General features: G+C 27.8%; 4 protein-coding genes across 6 annotated transcripts; 2 read left to right on the forward strand and 2 right to left on the reverse strand.

The window, feature by feature from the left end:
* Positions 1–347: 347 nt before the first annotated feature.
* On the forward strand, positions 348–2,164 carry LOC126908397 (mitochondrial import inner membrane translocase subunit TIM14). Its single transcript, XM_050690422.1, has 4 exons — positions 348–537; positions 598–735; positions 815–919; positions 1,969–2,164. Exons 1-4 carry the CDS (start codon positions 535–537, stop codon positions 2,071–2,073), a joined length of 351 nt encoding a protein of 116 aa, XP_050546379.1. The 5' UTR covers positions 348–534; the 3' UTR covers positions 2,074–2,164.
* Positions 2,165–3,564: 1,400 nt separating this feature from the next.
* Positions 3,565–8,510, reverse strand: LOC126908396 (regulator of G-protein signaling 8-like). The gene is made up of 3 exons (XM_050690421.1): positions 8,250–8,510; positions 4,464–4,705; positions 3,565–3,967 (listed from the first exon to the last, which is right to left on the reverse strand). Exons 2-3 carry the CDS (start codon positions 4,676–4,678, stop codon positions 3,745–3,747), a joined length of 438 nt encoding a protein of 145 aa, XP_050546378.1. The 5' UTR covers positions 4,679–4,705; positions 8,250–8,510; the 3' UTR covers positions 3,565–3,744.
* Positions 8,511–16,054: 7,544 nt separating this feature from the next.
* LOC126907143 (cytosolic Fe-S cluster assembly factor NUBP2 homolog) lies at positions 16,055–19,699 on the forward strand. 3 transcript variants are annotated; one of them, XM_050688237.1, is made up of 6 exons: positions 16,055–16,075; positions 17,721–17,849; positions 17,908–18,106; positions 18,193–18,304; positions 18,572–18,725; positions 19,429–19,699. In XM_050688237.1, the coding sequence occupies exons 2-6, from the start codon at positions 17,739–17,741 to the stop codon at positions 19,624–19,626; spliced, it is 774 nt and encodes a 257-aa protein (XP_050544194.1). In that variant the 5' UTR covers positions 16,055–16,075; positions 17,721–17,738; the 3' UTR covers positions 19,627–19,699. The 3 variants fall into 3 exon arrangements, with proteins under 3 accessions (XP_050544194.1, XP_050544193.1, XP_050544195.1); XM_050688236.1 differs by lacking the exon at positions 16,055–16,075 and adding an exon at positions 17,147–17,245; XM_050688238.1 differs by lacking the exons at positions 16,055–16,075; positions 19,429–19,699 and adding an exon at positions 19,202–19,300 and having other exon boundaries at positions 17,651–17,849.
* LOC126907142 (evolutionarily conserved signaling intermediate in Toll pathway, mitochondrial) lies at positions 19,639–21,220 on the reverse strand. Its single transcript, XM_050688235.1, has 4 exons — positions 20,665–21,220; positions 20,171–20,605; positions 19,941–20,092; positions 19,639–19,852 (listed from the first exon to the last, which is right to left on the reverse strand). Exons 1-4 carry the CDS (start codon positions 21,098–21,100, stop codon positions 19,697–19,699), a joined length of 1,179 nt encoding a protein of 392 aa, XP_050544192.1. The 5' UTR covers positions 21,101–21,220; the 3' UTR covers positions 19,639–19,696.
* Positions 21,221–21,457: the final 237 nt, after the last annotated feature.

Here is a 21,457-nt window from a genome sequence, read left to right on the forward strand (position 1 = left end):
GAAATTAATACTTTCTCAGCTTCGCATCAAAGCTAAAATTTAATTAAATTTCAATGAAAAAATAATTACAAAGAATTAAAATCATAAAAAATTCTTAAATTATATCATAAAATGCAATTAACGTGTATAACAACTATGTTTATTAATGTACATACATTAGTTTAATGTGTTATTTAAAAAATTTTAATACCATGTATATTTCAACCAATATGAGCGTTTGAAATTTACGCTATCTATCAGCATAATCATCTACGCCAGTGCATTGATTCCCCTTCTGTTTATTCATGATAAAAATTGTGTATGGTATGGCCTATCTTGTGATGGTTGATATAAATATTTTATATTTGTTCACCTGATAACATTAATTTCTCAAATAAAAATTAATTGTTTTGGACATTAAATATATTTACTTATTTTTTAAAAATTATTCATATTTCTTATACTGCACCTTATTTTTTTTTATTTTATATTTGGTTCAACTTTAGTTCGTATTGTATTTTTAGTGGATAATAATTAATAATTTACTGATTTATAATGGTAATATCTTTTTAAAATGTTGGTAGAGTAACTATTTAAAAACTTAATAATTTTTTTAAGGCTAGCATGGTAGTTATTGGATTAGGATTAGCAGCAGCTGGTTTTGCTGGTCGACAGGCTTTGCGTGTTGCTCCTCAAGTTGCCACAAAAATGAATGAAATCCTTAAAACTATGTCATCTGAAACAGAATCAATTATGGTAATACAGTTTTTTATTTTTATAATTTCATTTTTCTATGTATCAGTTTAAATTATCTAAATATTTAATATGTATTTAGTCAGGTAAAAGGTATTATAAAGGAGGATTTGATCCCACAATGACTAAAAAAGAGGCTTCACTAATTCTTGATGTATCAGCTAATGCTCCTAAAAATAAAATCAAGGTAAATATCAAATAAACTTGCTCATATTTCATGCTGTAATACAAATTTTTATTACCCAAAGACATAAATACATTTTTTCATTAGTAAAAAAAATATAGGGTATTCAGTAAGTAAAGAAACAAATTTCTATTGTTCTTGTTGTTTATAACAATTGACCTGTTTCCTTATTTTTGAACACTCTTTATAATACATAGTGATTGTTTTAATGCTAACCTCTCAATTTATCTTAGAGTAATAATTATGTTAAGAAAATTATTTTTGATACGTTTTAGTTTTATATTTCTTAATTTATAAGTTATCTACCATATTTATAATTTATCCCTTACACTTTATTATGTGAAGTGGGATAATTTAAAATGCATTTTTTCTGCAAAAGTATTTATTTAACTTACATTAAATATATGATAGCAACACAAAGACCAGAATTTTTTAACCATCCATTAGTTAATACTTTATTTAATAATGAATAAAACAGTGTTACAAACTCATTTTGGCAAAAAAATGAAAATAGTGGTTTACATCTTAAGTGACAAAATATGCTGTCATTTTAATTAATCCAATAAAACCAGTAAGGCATTCTATATGCAAATATGCATTTACAAGTTTATCATAAATGTCTGTATTATAGGTTTTTTTCTATATATTTTATAGATAATGCATATATTGACTAATTTATAAATATGTATAGGTACATAGATATGTCTAGACCTTTTTCACATATCATGTCCAAAAGATTACTAAAGTCCCATATTTTCATATGTTAATAACTTTTAGAATACTAATTCAAAAATTACTATCAATCAGTAATTTTCTTAATTTTCTATTTTATAAGCTAAGTAAATTTGTATGTTTCCATTAAAATTATAAAATTGACATTCCTAAGAGACATAAAGGATGAACATAAATAAATTTTTATAACAGATAAATGTAAATACATATGCTACTAACAATAGCCAAAAAATAAATAATTATTTTAAGAGGCTGGTATCAAAAGAATCACCATATGTATACATATATGTATTTTTAATTTTATTATATTTATATTTTAGGAAGCACACAAGCGTATAATGTTAATTAATCACCCTGATAAAGGAGGTTCTCCTTACATAGCTGCAAAAATAAACGAAGCAAAAGATTTACTAGACAATAAGTAAACATCTTATTATTAATGTGATATATTATCATAGAAATATTTTAGTAATGTAAATAAAAATATATAAATAAATAAGAAATCATAGCGTGAAACTGAAATTATTTATTGGTTTCACAAACTATTCAATCAATTAATTTTTTTGTTTTTGTTTAACTTTCATGATCTGCGTTTACTGAAAAAATTAATTTTTTTTTTATTTTATGAGTAGAGAGCAGGTTTGTATGCATTTATAATTTTTTTTAATTAATTCCAAATACATAATCTACCTCTACAACTTTATATTAATAAGCTTGTAAACTTAGTTATGTGATCTAACTGTAGTTAGATTTTAGAGGTATATTGTCTTAAAAACATGAACTTCTTTCTACGCTANTTAGATTTTAGAGGTATATTGTCTTAAAAACATGAACTTCTTTCTACGCTACTGTATATTCTAGCAACAAATTTGTGTTTTTAAACAGAATTTATAAAAATTTACTCTTTATTTATAACCTTGAAAAATTGATAAATTAATACTTTTTTCAAAAATATGACATAGCTTGTATACTTATAAAAAACCCCAGCACAGTGGGGTCGCGGCACAGTGGGGATGTGGCATAGTTGGGTCAAGTATAATATCTGACAGTGATTAAAATCACTATTATAATAAACGCTTTGATGCAAATCTGTAGATAGTGTTTAATTTTAAAAATTGATGGATTATTCCAAAAGCTATATGATCTCTCATTTCCTTATTTATATCCCGATTACAAGTTTATGATTTATATGTGTAATATATGAAAAATAAATATCTATATATATTTATAATATATAAAAGGGAAATGGTGTTATTTAAAAAAACAGTGAAAGAATGAAAGAGGTGTATAAATATTATTTCTCATAAAAAATTGTATTGATCCATACACTTTTCAATAAGTTATACTATTGTAAAGTTAAAAATGTAAAATATAAAATCGAGAATTTTCACACATAAAAAGCATTTGGTAACTATTTTCACCGTGAAGACAAAATAAAGTCCAAACATTTTTTTTCCATAAAGCAAATTACATTATCTTTAATTTAAGATATGTATAAAAGTGTCAGAGTATCTGGAACACTTTAAAATTTAAGTTGAAAAAGTTGTCATCTTAAATCCCCCCCTGTGGGCAGGTATCTATAAAAAAAAATTGTATTGATATAATCATTATTGAAAAAGTTATGGAAGTTTTTAGTAAAAAAAATTGAAAAAAATTCGAAATTTAGCGATTTTTAAATTTGTAATCTTTTACAAACGAGGAAAAATTTTTCAATTTTTGAGGGTAATGTTTTCGACTAGAGACGATTTGTGATCTTTTGACGTATCGTTGAAAGAAATCGGTTCGGTGGGAGCTGAGAAAAAGTGGTAACAGACACAAAAAAAGAAAAAATAATTAATAAAAAAAAAAAAAACGTAGTACAATTAATACCTTCTCAGCTTCGCATCGAAGCTAAAATAATTGAATAAATACAAATGTTTGTTTTTGTATTAACAATTTTATTATAACAAAATAACTTTTAATCCAGATTTTTTCTAATAAATGTAATATCTCACTCTCAACTTTAATCAAGCACAACAAATAAATTAGGTAAATTGTTCACATAATTATATAAAAATTTGTATTAGTATTAAATCAAAATAATTTTTCTAGTACATTTATTTTGTATAATCTTTTAATAACTTTTTCCTAAATAGACTGTAGTCATTTTTCATCAATTCATATGCACTTTGACGTAACTTTTCTACTCTTGCCAATATTTTTTTTGTTGAACTATTTTTTGTTTCTTCTAATCGTCTTAATTGATGCTCGGTTAGACCTTCTATTTCTTTAGCAAACTCAACTATGGCATCATAATCTGTCTTAATTTTAAGAGATTCACTAAACAAAAACAGTCTTACATAATAATACAGCAATTCTCTTAACAATATAAGCTCTGTGCTTAAGATTTTTTTCGGAATTGTATTTAAGAGAGAATGATTCATCCTTAAAATTATATTAATCCATGTTTTGTAGAACAAGTATTTAAATAATTTCTCTATATACATTTTAGACCAGTTTTAAGCAAATATCTTCATAATGAATCTGGTAATAGAATAAATTTAATCACCCTTACACCGAGAAAATGTCTGAATAAAGACCTAATTTTATTTATTTGTGAATATGAAAATAATTATTTATTGGACCCAAAATATACTCTATCAGTATAATACTCAGTGATTTCACGTACTTTTTTTAAATACTTAGTCAAAATTTAAAATTATAACGTTTTTAATATAAATTTAAATTTAAAAAAAAAATAGATAGTTCATGTAAGAGATGAATTTTTGAATATACTGTCGTAAGCACAACTCTAAAATTAAATTTAATAACTTACTTATCGATTTTTTTATTATGCACGTAATGTAATAAACAATCACACATTTTCCATAACTCCAGAATTTCAGCCGAATCCAATTTACATTGCTTTAAATAAGTTTGAAACATTGTCAAGGCTGTTTGATTTGCCAATACGTGTTTTAAACTATTTGTCCATCTATCTAAGTCTTCTTTAGAAATGGAATTACAATCTCCGCATGGCATACAACTCATTATGAAACTGCTCCAAGTATAATTATTCTAAAACATTATAATTTTTTAAATTATTTGTTAAATATATTGTCATTTTTATTTAAAATATATTATAATAAGTTGGTAAAATAGGTAACTAATGTGACTATCTACGTATTAACAGATTTGTCACTAATTTTTCTTGGAAGATTAATCTAAAATTATCCGTAGTTTATAAATAACTGCTTTAATTTCATTTACAAATAAATTTTAGTCTAGGTTAATTTTACTAAAATTGATTGTAGTCTTGCGAAAAAATATTTTATTAATTTACTATTATCATTATATTTTTTCTATAAACTTAAAATTAGTCAACCAACTATGAAAAGTAATTGATGTAGTCATTAATGAATTTTTTACACGGATGTCTATTAGATATAAAAAAAAAAAATAACGGCTTTTAGATTCGTTAAAAGTAAACATAAATTGTATTCAACTACTAAGCGTGCAGCCTGTATACGGATAGTGCCCTGCCCCTATCACCAAACATTTATAAATATTGCCCTTCCCGCCAATGTATGTTAATATCTGTGTACGTTGTAAATTCAGCACATACAGTTTTGCGGCATTTCTCAAATTAGTAGAACCCTAAGGAATAATTCTAAATAGAATGAAATAAGTGCATGAAAATTTGTTTGATGAATGAAGGAAAAAAATAATAGTGAACTAATTGATGTAACATTACTTCTTAATTACACCCCCTTAAAATATTACCAAAAAAATATATATACTCTATATTTAGCACAATATTATTGAGCTAAAAATATACAGTTAAAATGAATATTTATGTAATGGTAATATGTACTTAGCTTTTGATTCAAAATATCAGATATAAAGACACAGATTAGAATAATTATAGACTGTAGGCTACGTATTATTACAGTATACCACATAAACAATTCAGGAATTATTTATATTTGCTTATTTAATGACTGAATATTATACCTTATTACATTATAATTTAGTCTATAAAAATAATCATAAAAATTTATCTGCTTGCGTGACAAACCACTCCACTCAGTTTCACTGTTTTTAAGTCCAGTGTGTCTTAGATCCAGGTAGCTTTTATGAAAGAAAGGTGGTGACTAATTTAGAGTTTTTAAACTCTAAAATTAAGTAATTTTAAAAATTTCATTAACACACTAATATTTGACCGAAGAAGAAGGTGGTGATAACCATCCACCTCTTCTGAATCTAAACCAAGTTGTAAATTATTTAAAATATAATGATTCAGAATATAATATACTAATATTTTATACTCCGTTGAATGTAAACTTTTAGTAATGAGTAAAAATTTATCATTTATATCTTAGATATATCTGTTAAAACTTATACAAATATATAATAAAACTTTTCGAACCCCTGAAAATGTGTAATATTGTAATTAAGCATTGTTTCATGAATTTACACATCACTCTAATTTCGGACCGGTTGTCTTTTTGTTTAGTCATTCCGTTGTCTTTCTTCAACGTGAAGAAATTTATTATTCTCTTCACGGTTCAGAGCTCACTGGTTTTTTTAACAGACATCAAGCACTTTTAGTATGAGTTGAGATGGCTGAAAACTATTATTGCCTAGATAATAGTTTAAAAAATGATCTAGCTAAGCCTGCTAGGTGTATAGTCACGATTTGTATTCAAGATTTTCAAACACATTAAAACGGAAAATAGTATCACGTCTTTCGTGTGTTACGAATCACTAAAACTCCAGAGGTATGGTCCTTTATCCGAGACAAAAACTAGTCTACAATACTTGTAAGAAATAGGTTTTGAAAATGAAAAAGTTCATTAAAAAGTATTAAATAACTTTTCATTACTCTATTACAGTCCATTAAAAGATAAATAGGTACACAATGTTATGTAACGGGGTACAATTACAATGGTCATATTAGTTTTCTGTTATAATTATCACACACCTGCTCCATTTATTTGAACATCATTCCTTATTATATATGCAATATTTTTGTATGACGTATTGAAATTCGTAAATTAATTCTATTTATTCAACAAGTGCCAATATTAATTTTTCTATGTAATTTAGAATTTATCATAAAATAAGAATATATAGTGTTCAATAAGTAAGGAAACAAGTTTTTATTGTTATCATTGTTTATAAAAATTTACCTATTTCCTTTCTTACTCAACATTCTGTATAAAAATAAAAATTTTTATCATCAAAACTAATATATTTCGGTTTTGCGTAAAAGTAAACAAATTCATTTTAATGTTAACGTTATTAGATAAAAGATATCAGTCATTGTTTTTGCTTTTAAAAAGTTTTTAATTTTTAATTCTTCTAATAAATTAATAATTTATAACCCAATATTATTAAAGACTATCATTACAAGTGTCAGGAGGTTTTTGATGTAAAATTATTTGTTTATTCGACAGTACACCTCTACTCAGCTCGCTCAATTTATTATGCTTTTGACTTTAAACATATGTAGATAATTAAAGTACAGTATTGCATCTTTAAAACTAGGGTTCGTATACAAATAATGATCTCGGTCTTACTAGAGATTTAAAAATAGTAGGCCGCTAAATGTATGAAGATCCGAAACCCGTGTGCCTTGTATATTTCTTGAGGCACTTTATAGACAATTGTAATCTGTAATATGTTTCTGTTCATTATAAAACATGACAGATCATAAACATATAAATGAATATAATTTCATTTTTATGTTTCTGATACAGATTTACTGTTTTTTTTAATAAATGATAAGCTAAAGAAAATATTCGTGTATAGCCAAAGTTATAAAGTTTCTTAATATTTTTGTAAACAAAAATATATTTGGGAAAGGAAGACAAATAAAATTTTTCGCAGAGACGAAAAATTTGAGAATAAGAGATTAATTAAAGCATTACGTATAAAATACGTAATGCTTTAAATAGATTTTTAATGACAAGTAAATGGTAAATTATTAGTTTCAATACTCAAAAATGTAAACTAGTTATACATCTTATAATTTTATTAAATTATTCTTGATGAATTTTATAATTAATAACTCGCACTATAATTTTAGAGTCCTAATTTTAATAACCTATAAAAACAAAAAATCTATTTTTACCATCAAATTTCAATTTGAAACTATTAAGAAGTATCACAGTAACCACATTGATATTTTAATGATAATGTTAACTAACTCGTTTTTATTTATTTTGTTTTCTTGAGCACAATTCAAGGGATTGATATAATTGTAAAAAAATTTTAAGACACATTTTTTAAACAAAATTAGAAGACAATCAATAATACTTTCATTTTAATCCAGATGAAATTAAAATAAAATTGAGCTAAATTTTAAAAGAAAAAGAGTCGACTAAATTTTATTATCAGTCTTTCGTTCATAGTAGCAACTGTAAGACAATTTGATCTGTTAATAAAATGATAATTTTAGTAATTCAATATTAGGAAATTGATAAAAAATACTAGATGAATGTTGTTCAAACTGTTGTTAAAAAACACTAACTTTTTTAATGAAACATAAGTTAAAATACTAATCATATCTATGTAGGTAAAAATCCCAAAGGTTCTATGGAATGTAGTGTATACTCACTAATTGTTAATACATGTTAGTAATCAAAAAATCCTTGATAAAATGGCGACTAACAACTTGTGAATTTGTGAAATAGAATAAATGTACCCTGGTTAACGGACATTGTCCGAAACAACACTTGACCGTACGCACACTACATTAGTACTGTAGAATATATTTGACTACGCTACGATTCGCTAGTAAAAAACACTATGAAAATACACGGAAAGCAAAAATAGCTACAACACGTCTGCCGCACATGGTGACGAAACGGCGGCAGCTGGAAGAAGAAAAAACAAGCCGTAGAAAACACCGGGAGGGCGAAAACAGCTGTTTACAGAATGGTGCTTTTGAAATCGGTCGATATTCATAATTTTATACATATTATATATTCAACTTAAATGTGCATATCAATAACAGTAGCCTATTTTAATATGATATTTTAACTTCAAAAAAGTTTAGGGTGGTATCGTTATTTAATATTTGTAAAAATTCTTATATTAAAGGCAATATGTTATTTAATAACGTATTGAATTGTAATTTGATATTTTGAAATTAAATAATATCAATTATTTTTTTTTGTTTATTTTTTTATTAAAAAATAATTTTATAAAATTAATTGCGGATTAAGAAATAGTAGTTATTGTTATATTTGTATTACCAATAAAATATAATTTTCTGACCCACTTACTATGGTCACTATTCTAAGTTATTTTTGCATTAGAACTTTATTCCAGAATATACTTATTAGTGAGGTTACAGAATCGCACTAAACATGATTCGACTAAGAGATATTAAATTTTGTTTACGCGACAACGATTTTCCCTAAAATTTTTGAAAACTATCTTTTTTATGTAAACGCTTTGATTATTGAATACAAATCGCTAATTAATCCTATTAACATTACAGGATAAGTTAAAATATACATACTCCCAAAGTCATTTCTAAAGGGAACGAATTAACAAGTGCAATACTGATGTGAAAATGTGTGTAATTTTTTTCTTTTATAATCAACTTAACAAGAGTCAAACATTTTCATAGTAGCATATCGATTTAAACATTTTTTATTCTGTCGATTATGAATTTCTAAATAGGCCCCTACATAAACTTTATGTAAAGTTTTAAATTCAATTTTTATCCTAATTCACCGAGCTGTATTAAGGAGAAGGAGCAACAGGCGTAAAGTGCTCTAGGGCGCCAAGAAAAATTTGAATATATTTTTTTGTATAATTTGTATTTTATTTAAAAATATATTAAATAGAGATCTCAAATATATGATTACCCTAAAGTACCAATGTAATTTAGTATGGTATTGCTAACTAATATATGAATTTTGTTCTTAATAACTAATAATTAAATAATATATATGATACTCTGTATACTTTTCTCTTTACCTAAATTTACCACGCTTTTTTTAAGAATCAAAAACGATTTTCACTGTTTTAAGAATGGTCGATCAATACTTATTTTTTAAGATTTAACAGTTGATTACCAGTTATAAGTGGATAAAAATAACAAAGGGCAGTCAACTCGTTAAATTTTTGAATTCGCAAAAATAAACTTATTTTAAGCAACCTAATAATGTATAAATTAATGTTTTATTCAGTAATTCACTATTATAATTTACAATAGTGTGTGGTAGTATCGTACCCAAGACTTTTCAATTAAAAGTAAATTTTTTTACTTTGGCGACTATTATTGTTTAAGTGCTTTAAATATTGGCTAAAAGGATTATATCATAGCCCACGAGGTCAGTAAGGAATTGTTGAAATTTGCAATAAAAATCTATGATTGTGGGGTAGGTTTTTTATTAGAAAGGTAAGAGTGTCACCTCACTATTAAAAAAAGGCTGACTCCAAACTTTCAATAGACTGGCTCTAATTTAAATAATTAAACATATGTTTGTATATTACACTTTCTTTAAAATGTGTTTTTGTAATAAATACAAATTATTAAAATAAAAGGTTTCATATAAAATAATTTTCCTTGACATATAGTGAGTTTCACCATATTTTGACAAATATAATAATTTGTAATAATAATACCAATGAATATTTTGCATTAATTTTTTTAATAATTTTTATAGTTTGAACTATGTTAAAAAACTATTATTTGTCTATAATAAGAAAAAAATAAAAAATAAAAAATTTTTTAGAAATATCAAAATTTATATTTTTTAACATCTTTTACACAAAAAAGGTTTTTAGTACTTTAATTCTTATTAAGTTACGAGCATTTTGATACATCTAATCTACTCACTCTTTGTATTTTAAATAATTTCAATAGCAAAAACTAGCCTTCTTATATAATTAAAAAATATTTAAAAAAATTTAAACTGCATAATATTACATATAATAAATAATGGTGTTTTATAAATATATTACTCAAAAGCTTTGAAAAAGTTTTCTATTTTTTTATATTAAATAGATTATTTAAAAATTTAAAATAATTAAAATATCATCCCCAATATACTGTTAAATTCTCTACTAATAAATTCATAGTATCATTGCCATCATTATTATTAAATATACATTCGTCTTTAATGTACATTCACCTGTCATTAGTCATTAGGTTGTTATGTTTCTCTAATACCAATAATATACTATCATGTTTAAACGAACCATCAATAGAACGCTGTTTATAATAATTATAGACCTAATGATGCCACTATTAGAGTATCTTTTCAGTATTATGTTCCATGTAAAAAAAACATTAAACACATAAACGCAAATGATTAAACATCTAATAAGAATTCTTATAAGTAATGGTATCCGCAACAACTAAAAATCTATGTTTCATTTCCTGTTTCTAATCCCACGACCTATGTGATCCTTAACTATTATATTTTGAGTAGTAAAACACCATAACGTTTATTTATTTTTTTATCTTATTGATCACGAAATGGGCATACATCCATTACTTATAACCAATTAAATCATGCATTTGAGCATGATGCGTCTATATACCTATTTAAAAAAATCTATTTTTAATATTTAATAACTGTATGAAAGTAAATTTTATTTCAACATTTAAATTTTTGGAAGTTAAATGGGAACCTATTATTACAGGAGATGCTCCAAATATGTAATATTTTTAACATGCATAAAACTTACACAATAAGATATAATATACTATGTTATTTTACGTTTAATAAAAATAGAGTATTGAAATAATCATAGTATATGATTTCAAAAATATTTGTATTATGTCCATAGAAACCATTAGATAGATAAATATTTCATAAAATGACATATGGGACTATAGCATCCATAGAAGAATTTTTTAAGATACGTCTATTTAAAACTGGCTATCAATCAGTAAAAATTGTATTTAATCCATTCTTCATTAAATTTATAATAGTTTTCCATTTAACTTCCGATGTTAACTCAAAAATCTACCACAGAAAAAGTTTCTTTTTGCAATAAACTTGATATTATCATGGTTCATGAAAAAATTAATAAATTTTATAAAAAAATCACTGTTTTATTAAAAATTTGGGAATAGTATTTTAAATAAATCATACTATAAATTTTTAGTAAAATTATTTATATATATTTATAAAATAAAAATAAAACGAGATGACCTAAAACACGAACCTCCAGCTACTGACGAGAACTTTTCTTAGCTACTTCTATTACTCTACTTTTCATCTCCTCATCCCTACACCATTCCTTGTACTAGACTTACCTGAGTATATTATTTTATAACCCTCACCTGTTTCCCTTGATTTCTCTCCTTTCCACTTAGTTTGCTGCACACAACAAATGTTAACATTTTTTCTCTTCAATACTTCAACTAATTCTCTACTTCTACCAGTTAATGTTCCAACATTCCAAGTACCTATTCTTACTTTGTATCTATCTTTCTTCCTTATACACGAGTCCAGCCTAGAGTTAAGTGGTGATGTCCCTACACTTTTAACACTACAAGAGTTGAGTAGACCTGTACACATGACTGGTGAAACAGCTACCGCACAAGTTGTCTGGCTGGTATCAAACATTTTAATCCTCAGGCCTTCTCCGTTTTTAACTACTTTCTGTTCTCCCCGCGTACATCCGAGATGAGACAATCCGCCTAAGTTTTGTTCAGGATTCATCATGCTTTTATAACTAAGCAAGCGTGCGCTCCACCCGCAGAATTTTTGACGATGCCCCTTTACTAAATTTTACTGTGCTTTCAATCATGTTAATTATTATCATAAGGATTGCAAAGCCCTCTCGTTTGACTTCCTATGAACTAATATAGGGAATTTCCTTTGTCTGGTCATTCCACTCGTAAAAGCGGTACTGAGCATTCGTAATTTGGCGCCCATGACTTGCTGGCGCCCCCCACATTGCGTTTAAATTGCAATAAATTGCATTTGTAAAATGTATTTTATTACATAGATGTTGTTTATCTGTTTTTGTTTTTGTCATGTTGTCGTTGACAACTGTCAGTTAGTTGTTTACATCCGGTTTTTATTGTTTACGGCATTCTTGGCATTTAGCTCTACCTTTACTACACCGGCAATTTTCTGTTATGTTAATTGTAGTTTTTTTACACATTAAGTTATTTTCTTTGTTGTTGATAGGTAACTATGTCTGGCTAATAGTCCATCGAAAAATGTCCAAAAAATTACAACAGAGTAAATGAATGGGAAAAACTAAATGACATAAATGCCGTAAATAACAACAAAAACCGGATATAAACAACTAACTGACAGTTGTCAACAACAACACGACAACAACAACAACAGATAAACAACATCGATGTTATCAGTTATCAACTGATATAAATACATACCGTAAACAAACTAAGCCGACATTATAATTACAACCACGAGTCTGTAACTATCGCTCTGAAGATAGTTGCAAAAAATCCGTCTGACATACGATCAAATGTTTAGGAGGCTAAAAATTTTAATTTGGCTTATAAAGAGAGCTTAAATGTAGAAAAAATACATGTAAAATAATTAAAAAGAAATTAAAGAAAAATTAAAACTCTTCAAATAAGCGTTTTAAACTATCAAATATTTTAATGCGACTAAATAGTTTATTTTAAGTATACACAATCAAATATTTAAAAAGAAACTACATTTATATTTAAAACATGTGAAAATATCATGTTTCTTTCATTTAATTCAATAAAAAAATAGTGCAATATCAAAACGTAGTTTTTTTTCTCTCCAATGGCAATTTTTAAAAAAAAAAACTCCGATTATCCGAATATTTGATTATCCGAATGGGTCCCGGTCCCCATTAATTCGGATAATTGGAGTTCTACTGTATTTGAATTCGATAGTTGCTATTTAACCATTTACGATGTAAGAAGCCAGAGAGGCGCCGATTGTGACACGGATCACTATTTAGTGATTGCAAAACTTAGATCAAAGTTAAAAAGCCAATTGAAATTAAAGCAAGCAAAAAGGATCAAAATTAATCTAGAGTTACTCAAAGATGAAATTGTGAAGAAGAATTATGAGAACGAAGTCACGAAGAACCTTAAAGAGAATAATGCACAAATGAACATAGATCTGGATTGGGAAATAGTGAAAAACGCTGTTAACAAAGCAGCGGCCACTAGTATTGGTGAGCTAAAAAGGTCAAGAAATACTTGGTATAATGATATTTGTAGAGTTGCTGTAGACAGACGCCGAAAATCGAGAAATGAATTTATTAAAAACAACACTCAAATGACTAAAGAAAGTTTTATACGGGAACGTAAAGCCTGCAAAAGCACCCTTCAAAGGGAAAAAAGGAAATTTTTTAGCAACATACTTCAAACAGCAGAGAACGACCATACACAAGGGAGAACTAGAAACTTTTTTAGAGTCATTAAACAGTATAAGTATTTTAACCCTATATGGAATGCAATCAGAGACCAAGACGGACAAATGCTAATGGAACCAGAATCAAGAGCTGAGAGATGGAAAGATTTTGAAAATTTACTAAATGGGAGAATGCCAGATCAGCCTGTAGCTCATATCGATTATGAAAGAGTGGAGACCTATGTCGAGGATGTTAGCCTAGAAGAAGTAAAAAGTGTATTATTTGGCCTGAAAAATTGGAAAGCACCGGGTACCGACAATATTCCAGCAGAACTCTTAAAATACGGAGGTGAGGAGCTACATTTAGTAATCCACAGACTGTGTCACCTAATATGGATGGAAGAACGAGTACCGGATAGCTGGAATGAGGCAATCATCATACCATTGCATAAAAAAGGAGACAAGACAAAGTGTGACAATTATAGAGGGATATCGCTCTTAAACTCCGCGTACAAGGTTTTCTCTAGGATATTACTGAATCGCATTATCCCTTATGCGGAGGATTGCCTAGGTGAGTACCAATGTGGTTTTCGGAAAGGTCGTTCAACCACAGAACAATTATCCATAATAGGTCAAATAATTGAAAAGAGATACGAATATCGGCAGAATATGTGGCAACTCTTCATAGATTTTAAAAAGGCCTATGATAGTATACACAGAGAGAGTCTCTACAATATTATGGATGAGTTTGGTTTCCCAAAAAAGTTAATACCGCTAACTAAAATGTACATGGAAGACACGAGGTACAGAGTAAGAACACAGAATGTAACATCGGAAACCTTTACAGTGGAAACCGGACTAAAACAGGGGGATGCTCTTTCCCCAGTACTTTTCAATCTTGCCCTAGAGAAGGTAGTAAGATTACTACAGGACAATGAAGGTGGTTTACTAATCGGCCAGAATAAGATACGGCTCCTCGGATTCGCTGACGATTTGGATATACTTGGCGATTCGCTTGCAGACACAGCTAACGCTGCCAGAGTGCTAGAAAAAGCAGCGAAGAAAATTGGTCTTGAGATAAATACTGAGAAAACGAAGATAATGGAACTATTAGATAGTGGGGAGGACCCCAGTGAAATGGAGAATTTAGCATACGAAAAAGTTAGTGATTTTAAATATCTGGGAGCAACGTTAAGTACAAAGAATGATTGGTCAAAGGAAATAAGTATTCGGATAAATAAAGCCCAAAAAACGTTCTACACAATGATTAAATTCTTTACATCCAAAATTCTATCTAGAAAAACGAAAGCAAGATTGTACACGGCTATTATAAGACCGACTCTCACGTATGGTTGCGAAGCGTGGACCACGACCAAACAAACAGAAAGAAACCTGAGGACTTTTGAGCACAGAGTGTGGAGGAAAATATGCGGACCGGTCATCGATGAAACAACGGGAAGTTGGCGGAGAAGGTACAACAGTGAACTATATGACATGTTGAAAATAGCACCGGTAACAAGTTTTATTAAGGGCCAAAGAATACAATGTTTAGGACACATAGCGAGAAGAAGAGAGAACGAGATAGCCAGGGTAGCTTTGGAATGGAAACCACAAGGGAAAAGACCTAGAGGGAGGCCGAAGAAAAGATGGATCGACGTGGTAGAAGAAGATTTAAGAATCCTTGGAGTTGAAGACTGGAGAGAGACAGCCCAAGATAGAGATAGGTGGCGAAGCGTAGTAATGGCGGCAAAAACTCTTAGAGAGTAGGAATGCCAGTAAAAGAAGAAGAAGTTACTATTTAATATTTTCTATAATTACTTCAAAGCCTGTCTATGAAAATATCTCAATGTTACTAAATTATATATTTTTTCTTTATACACAACCACTAAAATATTTTACTAATACAAAAATAATTTTTTGAATTTAAGGAGTCGATCCCAGGCTAGCAATAATTTGTCATGCACGCGGGTCATTTATGCCTGTTAATTACGTGTATACTTGTGTACGAGTCCCGAAAAGGTACATTAATATAATAGAAGATATGTATGATGGCACTTGTACCAGAGTAAAAAGCGTAGGAGGAGTATCAGAAGGTTTTCGGGTAAGAGTAGGAGTGCACCAATGTTCTTCTTTAAGTCCTTACTTATTCTCTATATTGATGGATGAAATTACTATAGAAATACAAGGAGAGGTGCCGTGGTGCATGTTGTTTGCTGACGATATAGTGTTAATAGGAGAAAATAGGGAGGAAATTAATCAAAGGCTAGAGGTGTGGAGATCAGCTCTTGAAGAAAAGTGTTTAAGAATAAGTAGAAGTAAGACAGAGTATATAGAGTACGAGTTTGACAAAGGAGAACACGAGGTAGGTGAAATGAGGAGGTCAGTGACAATAGGCGAGAACATGATTGGAGAGGTGGAGAGTTTTAAGTATGTAGGGTCAGTTGTGCAAAAGAGTGGTGGTATTGTTGAGGATGTAAGACACAGAATTAAGTTCGGGTGGTTGAAGTGGAGAAAAGCGTCTGGCGTTTTATGCGATAAAAGAATTCCAATGAGACTGAAAGGTAAATTCTACAAGACTGTAATAAGGCCAGCTATGATGTATGGTTCATAATTTTAGGCGGTTAATAAGAAAGTAGAGCAGAAAATGAGTGTAAGATGAGAGAAAGAGACTTAGATGGTTTGGTCATGTAATGAGGAAAGAACAATCGGAAGCTGCAAGAACAGTTATAGAAATGAATGTTGAAGGAAGAAGAGGTAGAGGAAGACCAAAAAAGAGATGGAGGAATTCTATTGAATGCGATATGATAACAGTTGATGTGAGCGTAGATGACGTGGGAGATCGTGTCAAGTGGAAGTTTGGGATAAGGGTGATCGATCTTAATAAGTTGGGATTGAGGCGAGGAAGAAGAAAAAGAAGAATTACGATTTAAAAAAAATTTTTATACTTTTTTTAATTGTTTAAGTAAAACATTAAGTCAGATAATATACAGGTAGTTTCAATTTGGAATTTAGTGGAAGTCAGACGACAAGGCGCAGCAGACGGGCAATAGCATTTCAGTCGTTAGTTATTATACAGTATAACTTTGGCCCCTGGAATTATTTTAAAGTTCTCGTCAGTAACTAGAGGTTCGTGTTTTAGGTCATCCCAAATAAAACAGACATTAATGCCTCTTACTCTTTTTTTTCAAAAAGATGATATAATAATCCAAATATTAAATTGTCAACACAAATGAAATATTTTACGTGTTTATGTATAACAACACTACTGATGGCAAGTTTTGTAAAAATTATTTTTTTAAATACTTCATAACGTATTGACTCCATTATACTTCTAAGTAATAATAAATATTTTAAATAAAATAAATCATATACTAATGATATATTTGAATAAATGCGATTTATTTTAAATTTTAATTGTAAAACGTTAACAGAGGCACTAATATTTATTTGTAAAATTTTCATTACGTTTAATAAGTTGAAAATTAGCTCAGGTTCTATTTAATCTACTTGTATTTACTAAAAGAATCATTTCAAATTCAATTTTTTTCATTCTTAACTTAATAAACAAGGTAGAAAAATCTAATTTGTTCTTAAAGTCTAATTTTGTTATCTCTAACTAAAATGATATCAATGATAAACACGAAATTCGATTATGTTAACATTGTCTATGGTAGCAAGCGATATTATTTAAAACTAATAAGCAATTTACATTGATAAATAGTTAATTATATTTTTATTTTTATTAGGATTATTATTGAAAAGAAATGTTGCCAAATGTAAAACATGTTATTTTAGTTATGTCAGGAAAAGGCGGAGTTGGTAAATCTACTGTTAGTACTCAGTTAGGCTTGGGACTTGTATCCAAAGGTTTTAGAGTAAGGAACTGACAACTTTGTCTTTGAAATTTTTATAAATTTAGTTTTACTATTTCAGGTAGGTATATTAGATGTTGATTTATGTGGTCCTTCAATACCATATTTATTGAAATTAGAAAACCAAGAAGTTCATCAGTGTGAATCTGGTTGGGTACCAGTATATACAAATGAATCTAAGTGTTTAGGAGTCTTATCTATTGGATTTTTAACTAAATCTAGAAATGATAGTATTGTTTGGCGTGGACCTAAAAAAACAGGTATAATTAAAATTATTTTCTGGTGTCTGATTGTTTAAGTTATTGTTTAATATTTACTAAACATTTTATTTATAAAATTTTGTTAGCATTTATTAAACAGCTCTTATCAGATGTGTATTGGGAAGATGTTGATTATTTAATCATTGATACACCACCAGGTACTTCAGATGAACACATTACTGTTATGGAAAATATCAAGTAATTATTAAGTTTTGATGAGAAATTTAATAGATTAATTACTAGATGTTTAGCTGAGCTGTTTACTGTTGGTTCTTAGATGATTGATCATATGAGAACTTTAACATTGGCGCACACCTAACCCTTTATTAGTCCCTACAATTATAGTAAGGTTGCATTAGGTTGACAACCCGTGTAAAAATCCTGTCAAATTGTGATATAGAGTCGACCTCAAAAAATTAAGTTAGAGACTTAGAAGATATGTGACTAATATTTAATACTTTTTAGAGATGTTTCATGCGATGGTGCAATCTTGGTAACAACACCTCAACAAATTGCCCTGGATGATGTACGAAAAGAGTTGACCTTTTGCCGTAAGACAAATATTCCTATTATAGGAGTCATAGAAAATATGAGTGGCTATGTTTGTCCAAACTGCTCAGTAAGATAATTTTAAATATGTTTTAATCAATTTTGTGAAATAAAATATCAATGATTTGAAAGCAAATTATTAGATCCAGTTCAAACTATTATTTTAATATTTTAACATAAATTAGTAAATTTAAAAGACTGCATAATTTTATCACTAAATTCTGTTAAAATATCATCTTTTGTTGTATTGTATTAGTTATTTTGTTGAATAGATAATCTGGTAAATTACCAATTGTTAAAGAATATAAAAACATGAATTTCAAAATAAAATGATGACAGACAGTTATTGTACAAGATCCTTTAATTGTTGTACACAATATTTTTTTCAAAATTATTTGTCATTATAAATTATTGATTTATATATAATTGATCTCACTTGAATATAGACATTATCTATATTAATAAAGATAAACAATTAAATTGAATTTGACACCTGAAAGAAATTTTATAGTATTAAATAAAGAATGGGTGTGTAATGAATTTTAGCCCACAAAGTGGTAGAACAATCAAACAGAATTCTTCATAAGAAATACTAAAACAAAGGCCTCATAAAATTTTAAAAAATATACAGTTGGTAAGATTCATTTTCTTCCTTCTTTCTGATTTCTAACTGTACAAATATAATTATTGGACTAAATTATTATACTTTTTGTATTAAAAGAGACATATTAACAAAAATTAATTTTTATGAGACTAATTTTTTTATATTACAGGAATGTACAAATTTGTTTTCATCACATGGTGGTAAGTCATTAGCTGAATATTTTCAAGTGCCATTCTTAGGAACTATACCAATTGATCCCAGAGTATCAGAGGAAACATCAAGATATGTTGGTTTAGTTTATCCAGAATCACCAATGGCAATATCATATAATGACATTGTTAGTCTAATAACAACAAATCCAAATTGATAAACCTAAACATATTATTTTGTACAATGTTTTTATTTTATTATTATGCATTAATACAACAGTTAACATTTCATTTTTCTATAAACATTTTTTTATCTGACTCATTTTTGTGTTCCTGATCTAAAAGTTCTGACAATGGTTCAACATTTCCAAGAGGGGATTTACTCATGAACAATATTGGTAATTTAGAAAGTCTAGGATTGCCATCTTGTTCTAGAAATCTAATCTATAAACAAAATTTAACAAATAATCAATCATAATAAAAATAATAATAAACAATGATCAAATAATGTATTGATAAAAATTTTTCGTACCCAAGAAAGTAAAGAATTTTTACTAGAAGTGCCAGTTGCACAAACAGCTAATATAGTTCCATCTTCTTGTTCATGAACAGTTTGTTTCACCACAACTTTATCAGATGTATTAATAGGTTTATCAAAAAATGGCACTTTAAAATTACTTACATCTGAAATTAGTCATAAATTCAAATTATATTTATATGTTGGCGCATGAAAAAACTTATTACATTTAAGTCGTTATTTACCATCTTCATCAACAACTTGCTTAGGTTTTATTGGTGGCTCAGTTCTTAGAATGAAATACAGAATGTTTTGTTTCCTTAGCCATAGTCTAAAACCTCCTTCTATGTAAATTGGAACATTTTCAGACTGATTCGCAATTAATTTTTTTTGGTCTGCACTTTGTCCACTAACAATCCAAGTATCTTCAAAATTTTCTTCTAAATTTTTGGTGTTATAGACCTTAACTTCAGACTCTACATCTACACTACAAATTCTTTTCACAGCCAATAATGCCAATTCATAAGGGTCATTTGGTGCTGGCTTAGGAATTGGCCATGGTGATAAGTTATTAAATTTTGGCATCCAATACATCATTCGCCAATAACGTCTCACTGGAAAACCACGAGGACCAAATCTTTTAATTAGCATATCTTCCATTTCCCAATCTGGTATCACACCTATATTTAAAAATATTATCTCAATATAATTATGAAAAATTAGCAAATAATAATTATACCATTATCTTCCATTTTTTGCAATAAATCAATGATACATTGTTGATGTTTTGGGTAATGCATAAATTCTGATTGCAGATAATTTTGAGGCACAAATTTACCAGCGGGTAATACTTGAATTAATTTTTTATAGGTTTCAATATCTTCAGCTACCCCAAACTCTTCCATATGTTTTATTGCTGTATTAATAAATTCTACATGTCCACTGCGGTATCTTTCCATTTGATACATTCTCAGCATATCCAAATATGTACTTTTTGTCTTCTCTTTAACATTATTAAAACTATCAGCACTTACTACATCGGTTTTTTGGGACTTATCGCGAAATAGTGTAGATGAATGAATTTCTTTTTTAGTTTTAATTATTGGTCTTGTATATATATTCATAAGTTTTTGAATAACTGTAAGATCTTTAAAGGTTCTTAATACACTACACATGTTTAAAAATCTAAGTTGTTACAACATTGAAAAAAATACAGTTTCTTAAAAATTTTATTATTTTTGAACTTAATACAAAAAAAAAGAGTGTTTAACATTTTTTTACCTACTCTTATCAAATTTCAAGATAATCATATCTGAAAATACCGGTTATCTCTGAACAGCTTATGTAAATTTTTAAGAGTTTTTAAGCTGTTATTTTTATGAGTTATCAATTTAACAAGTAAATAATCATTCGCGATCTAGTGAACAATATTTTAAACCTTATCATTTTTTAAATTAATTCAAACGAATTACAAGCAATAATTTTGGATAGAAATAGCATTGGAACAAAAGATATTGTTTTTCTTTATTTTG

The sequence above is a fragment of the Daktulosphaira vitifoliae genome, unplaced genomic scaffold (assembly GCF_025091365.1).
Source record: "Daktulosphaira vitifoliae isolate Bord-2020 unplaced genomic scaffold, ASM2509136v1 Scaffold_5, whole genome shotgun sequence".
NCBI classification, from domain to species: domain Eukaryota; kingdom Metazoa; phylum Arthropoda; class Insecta; order Hemiptera; family Phylloxeridae; genus Daktulosphaira; species Daktulosphaira vitifoliae.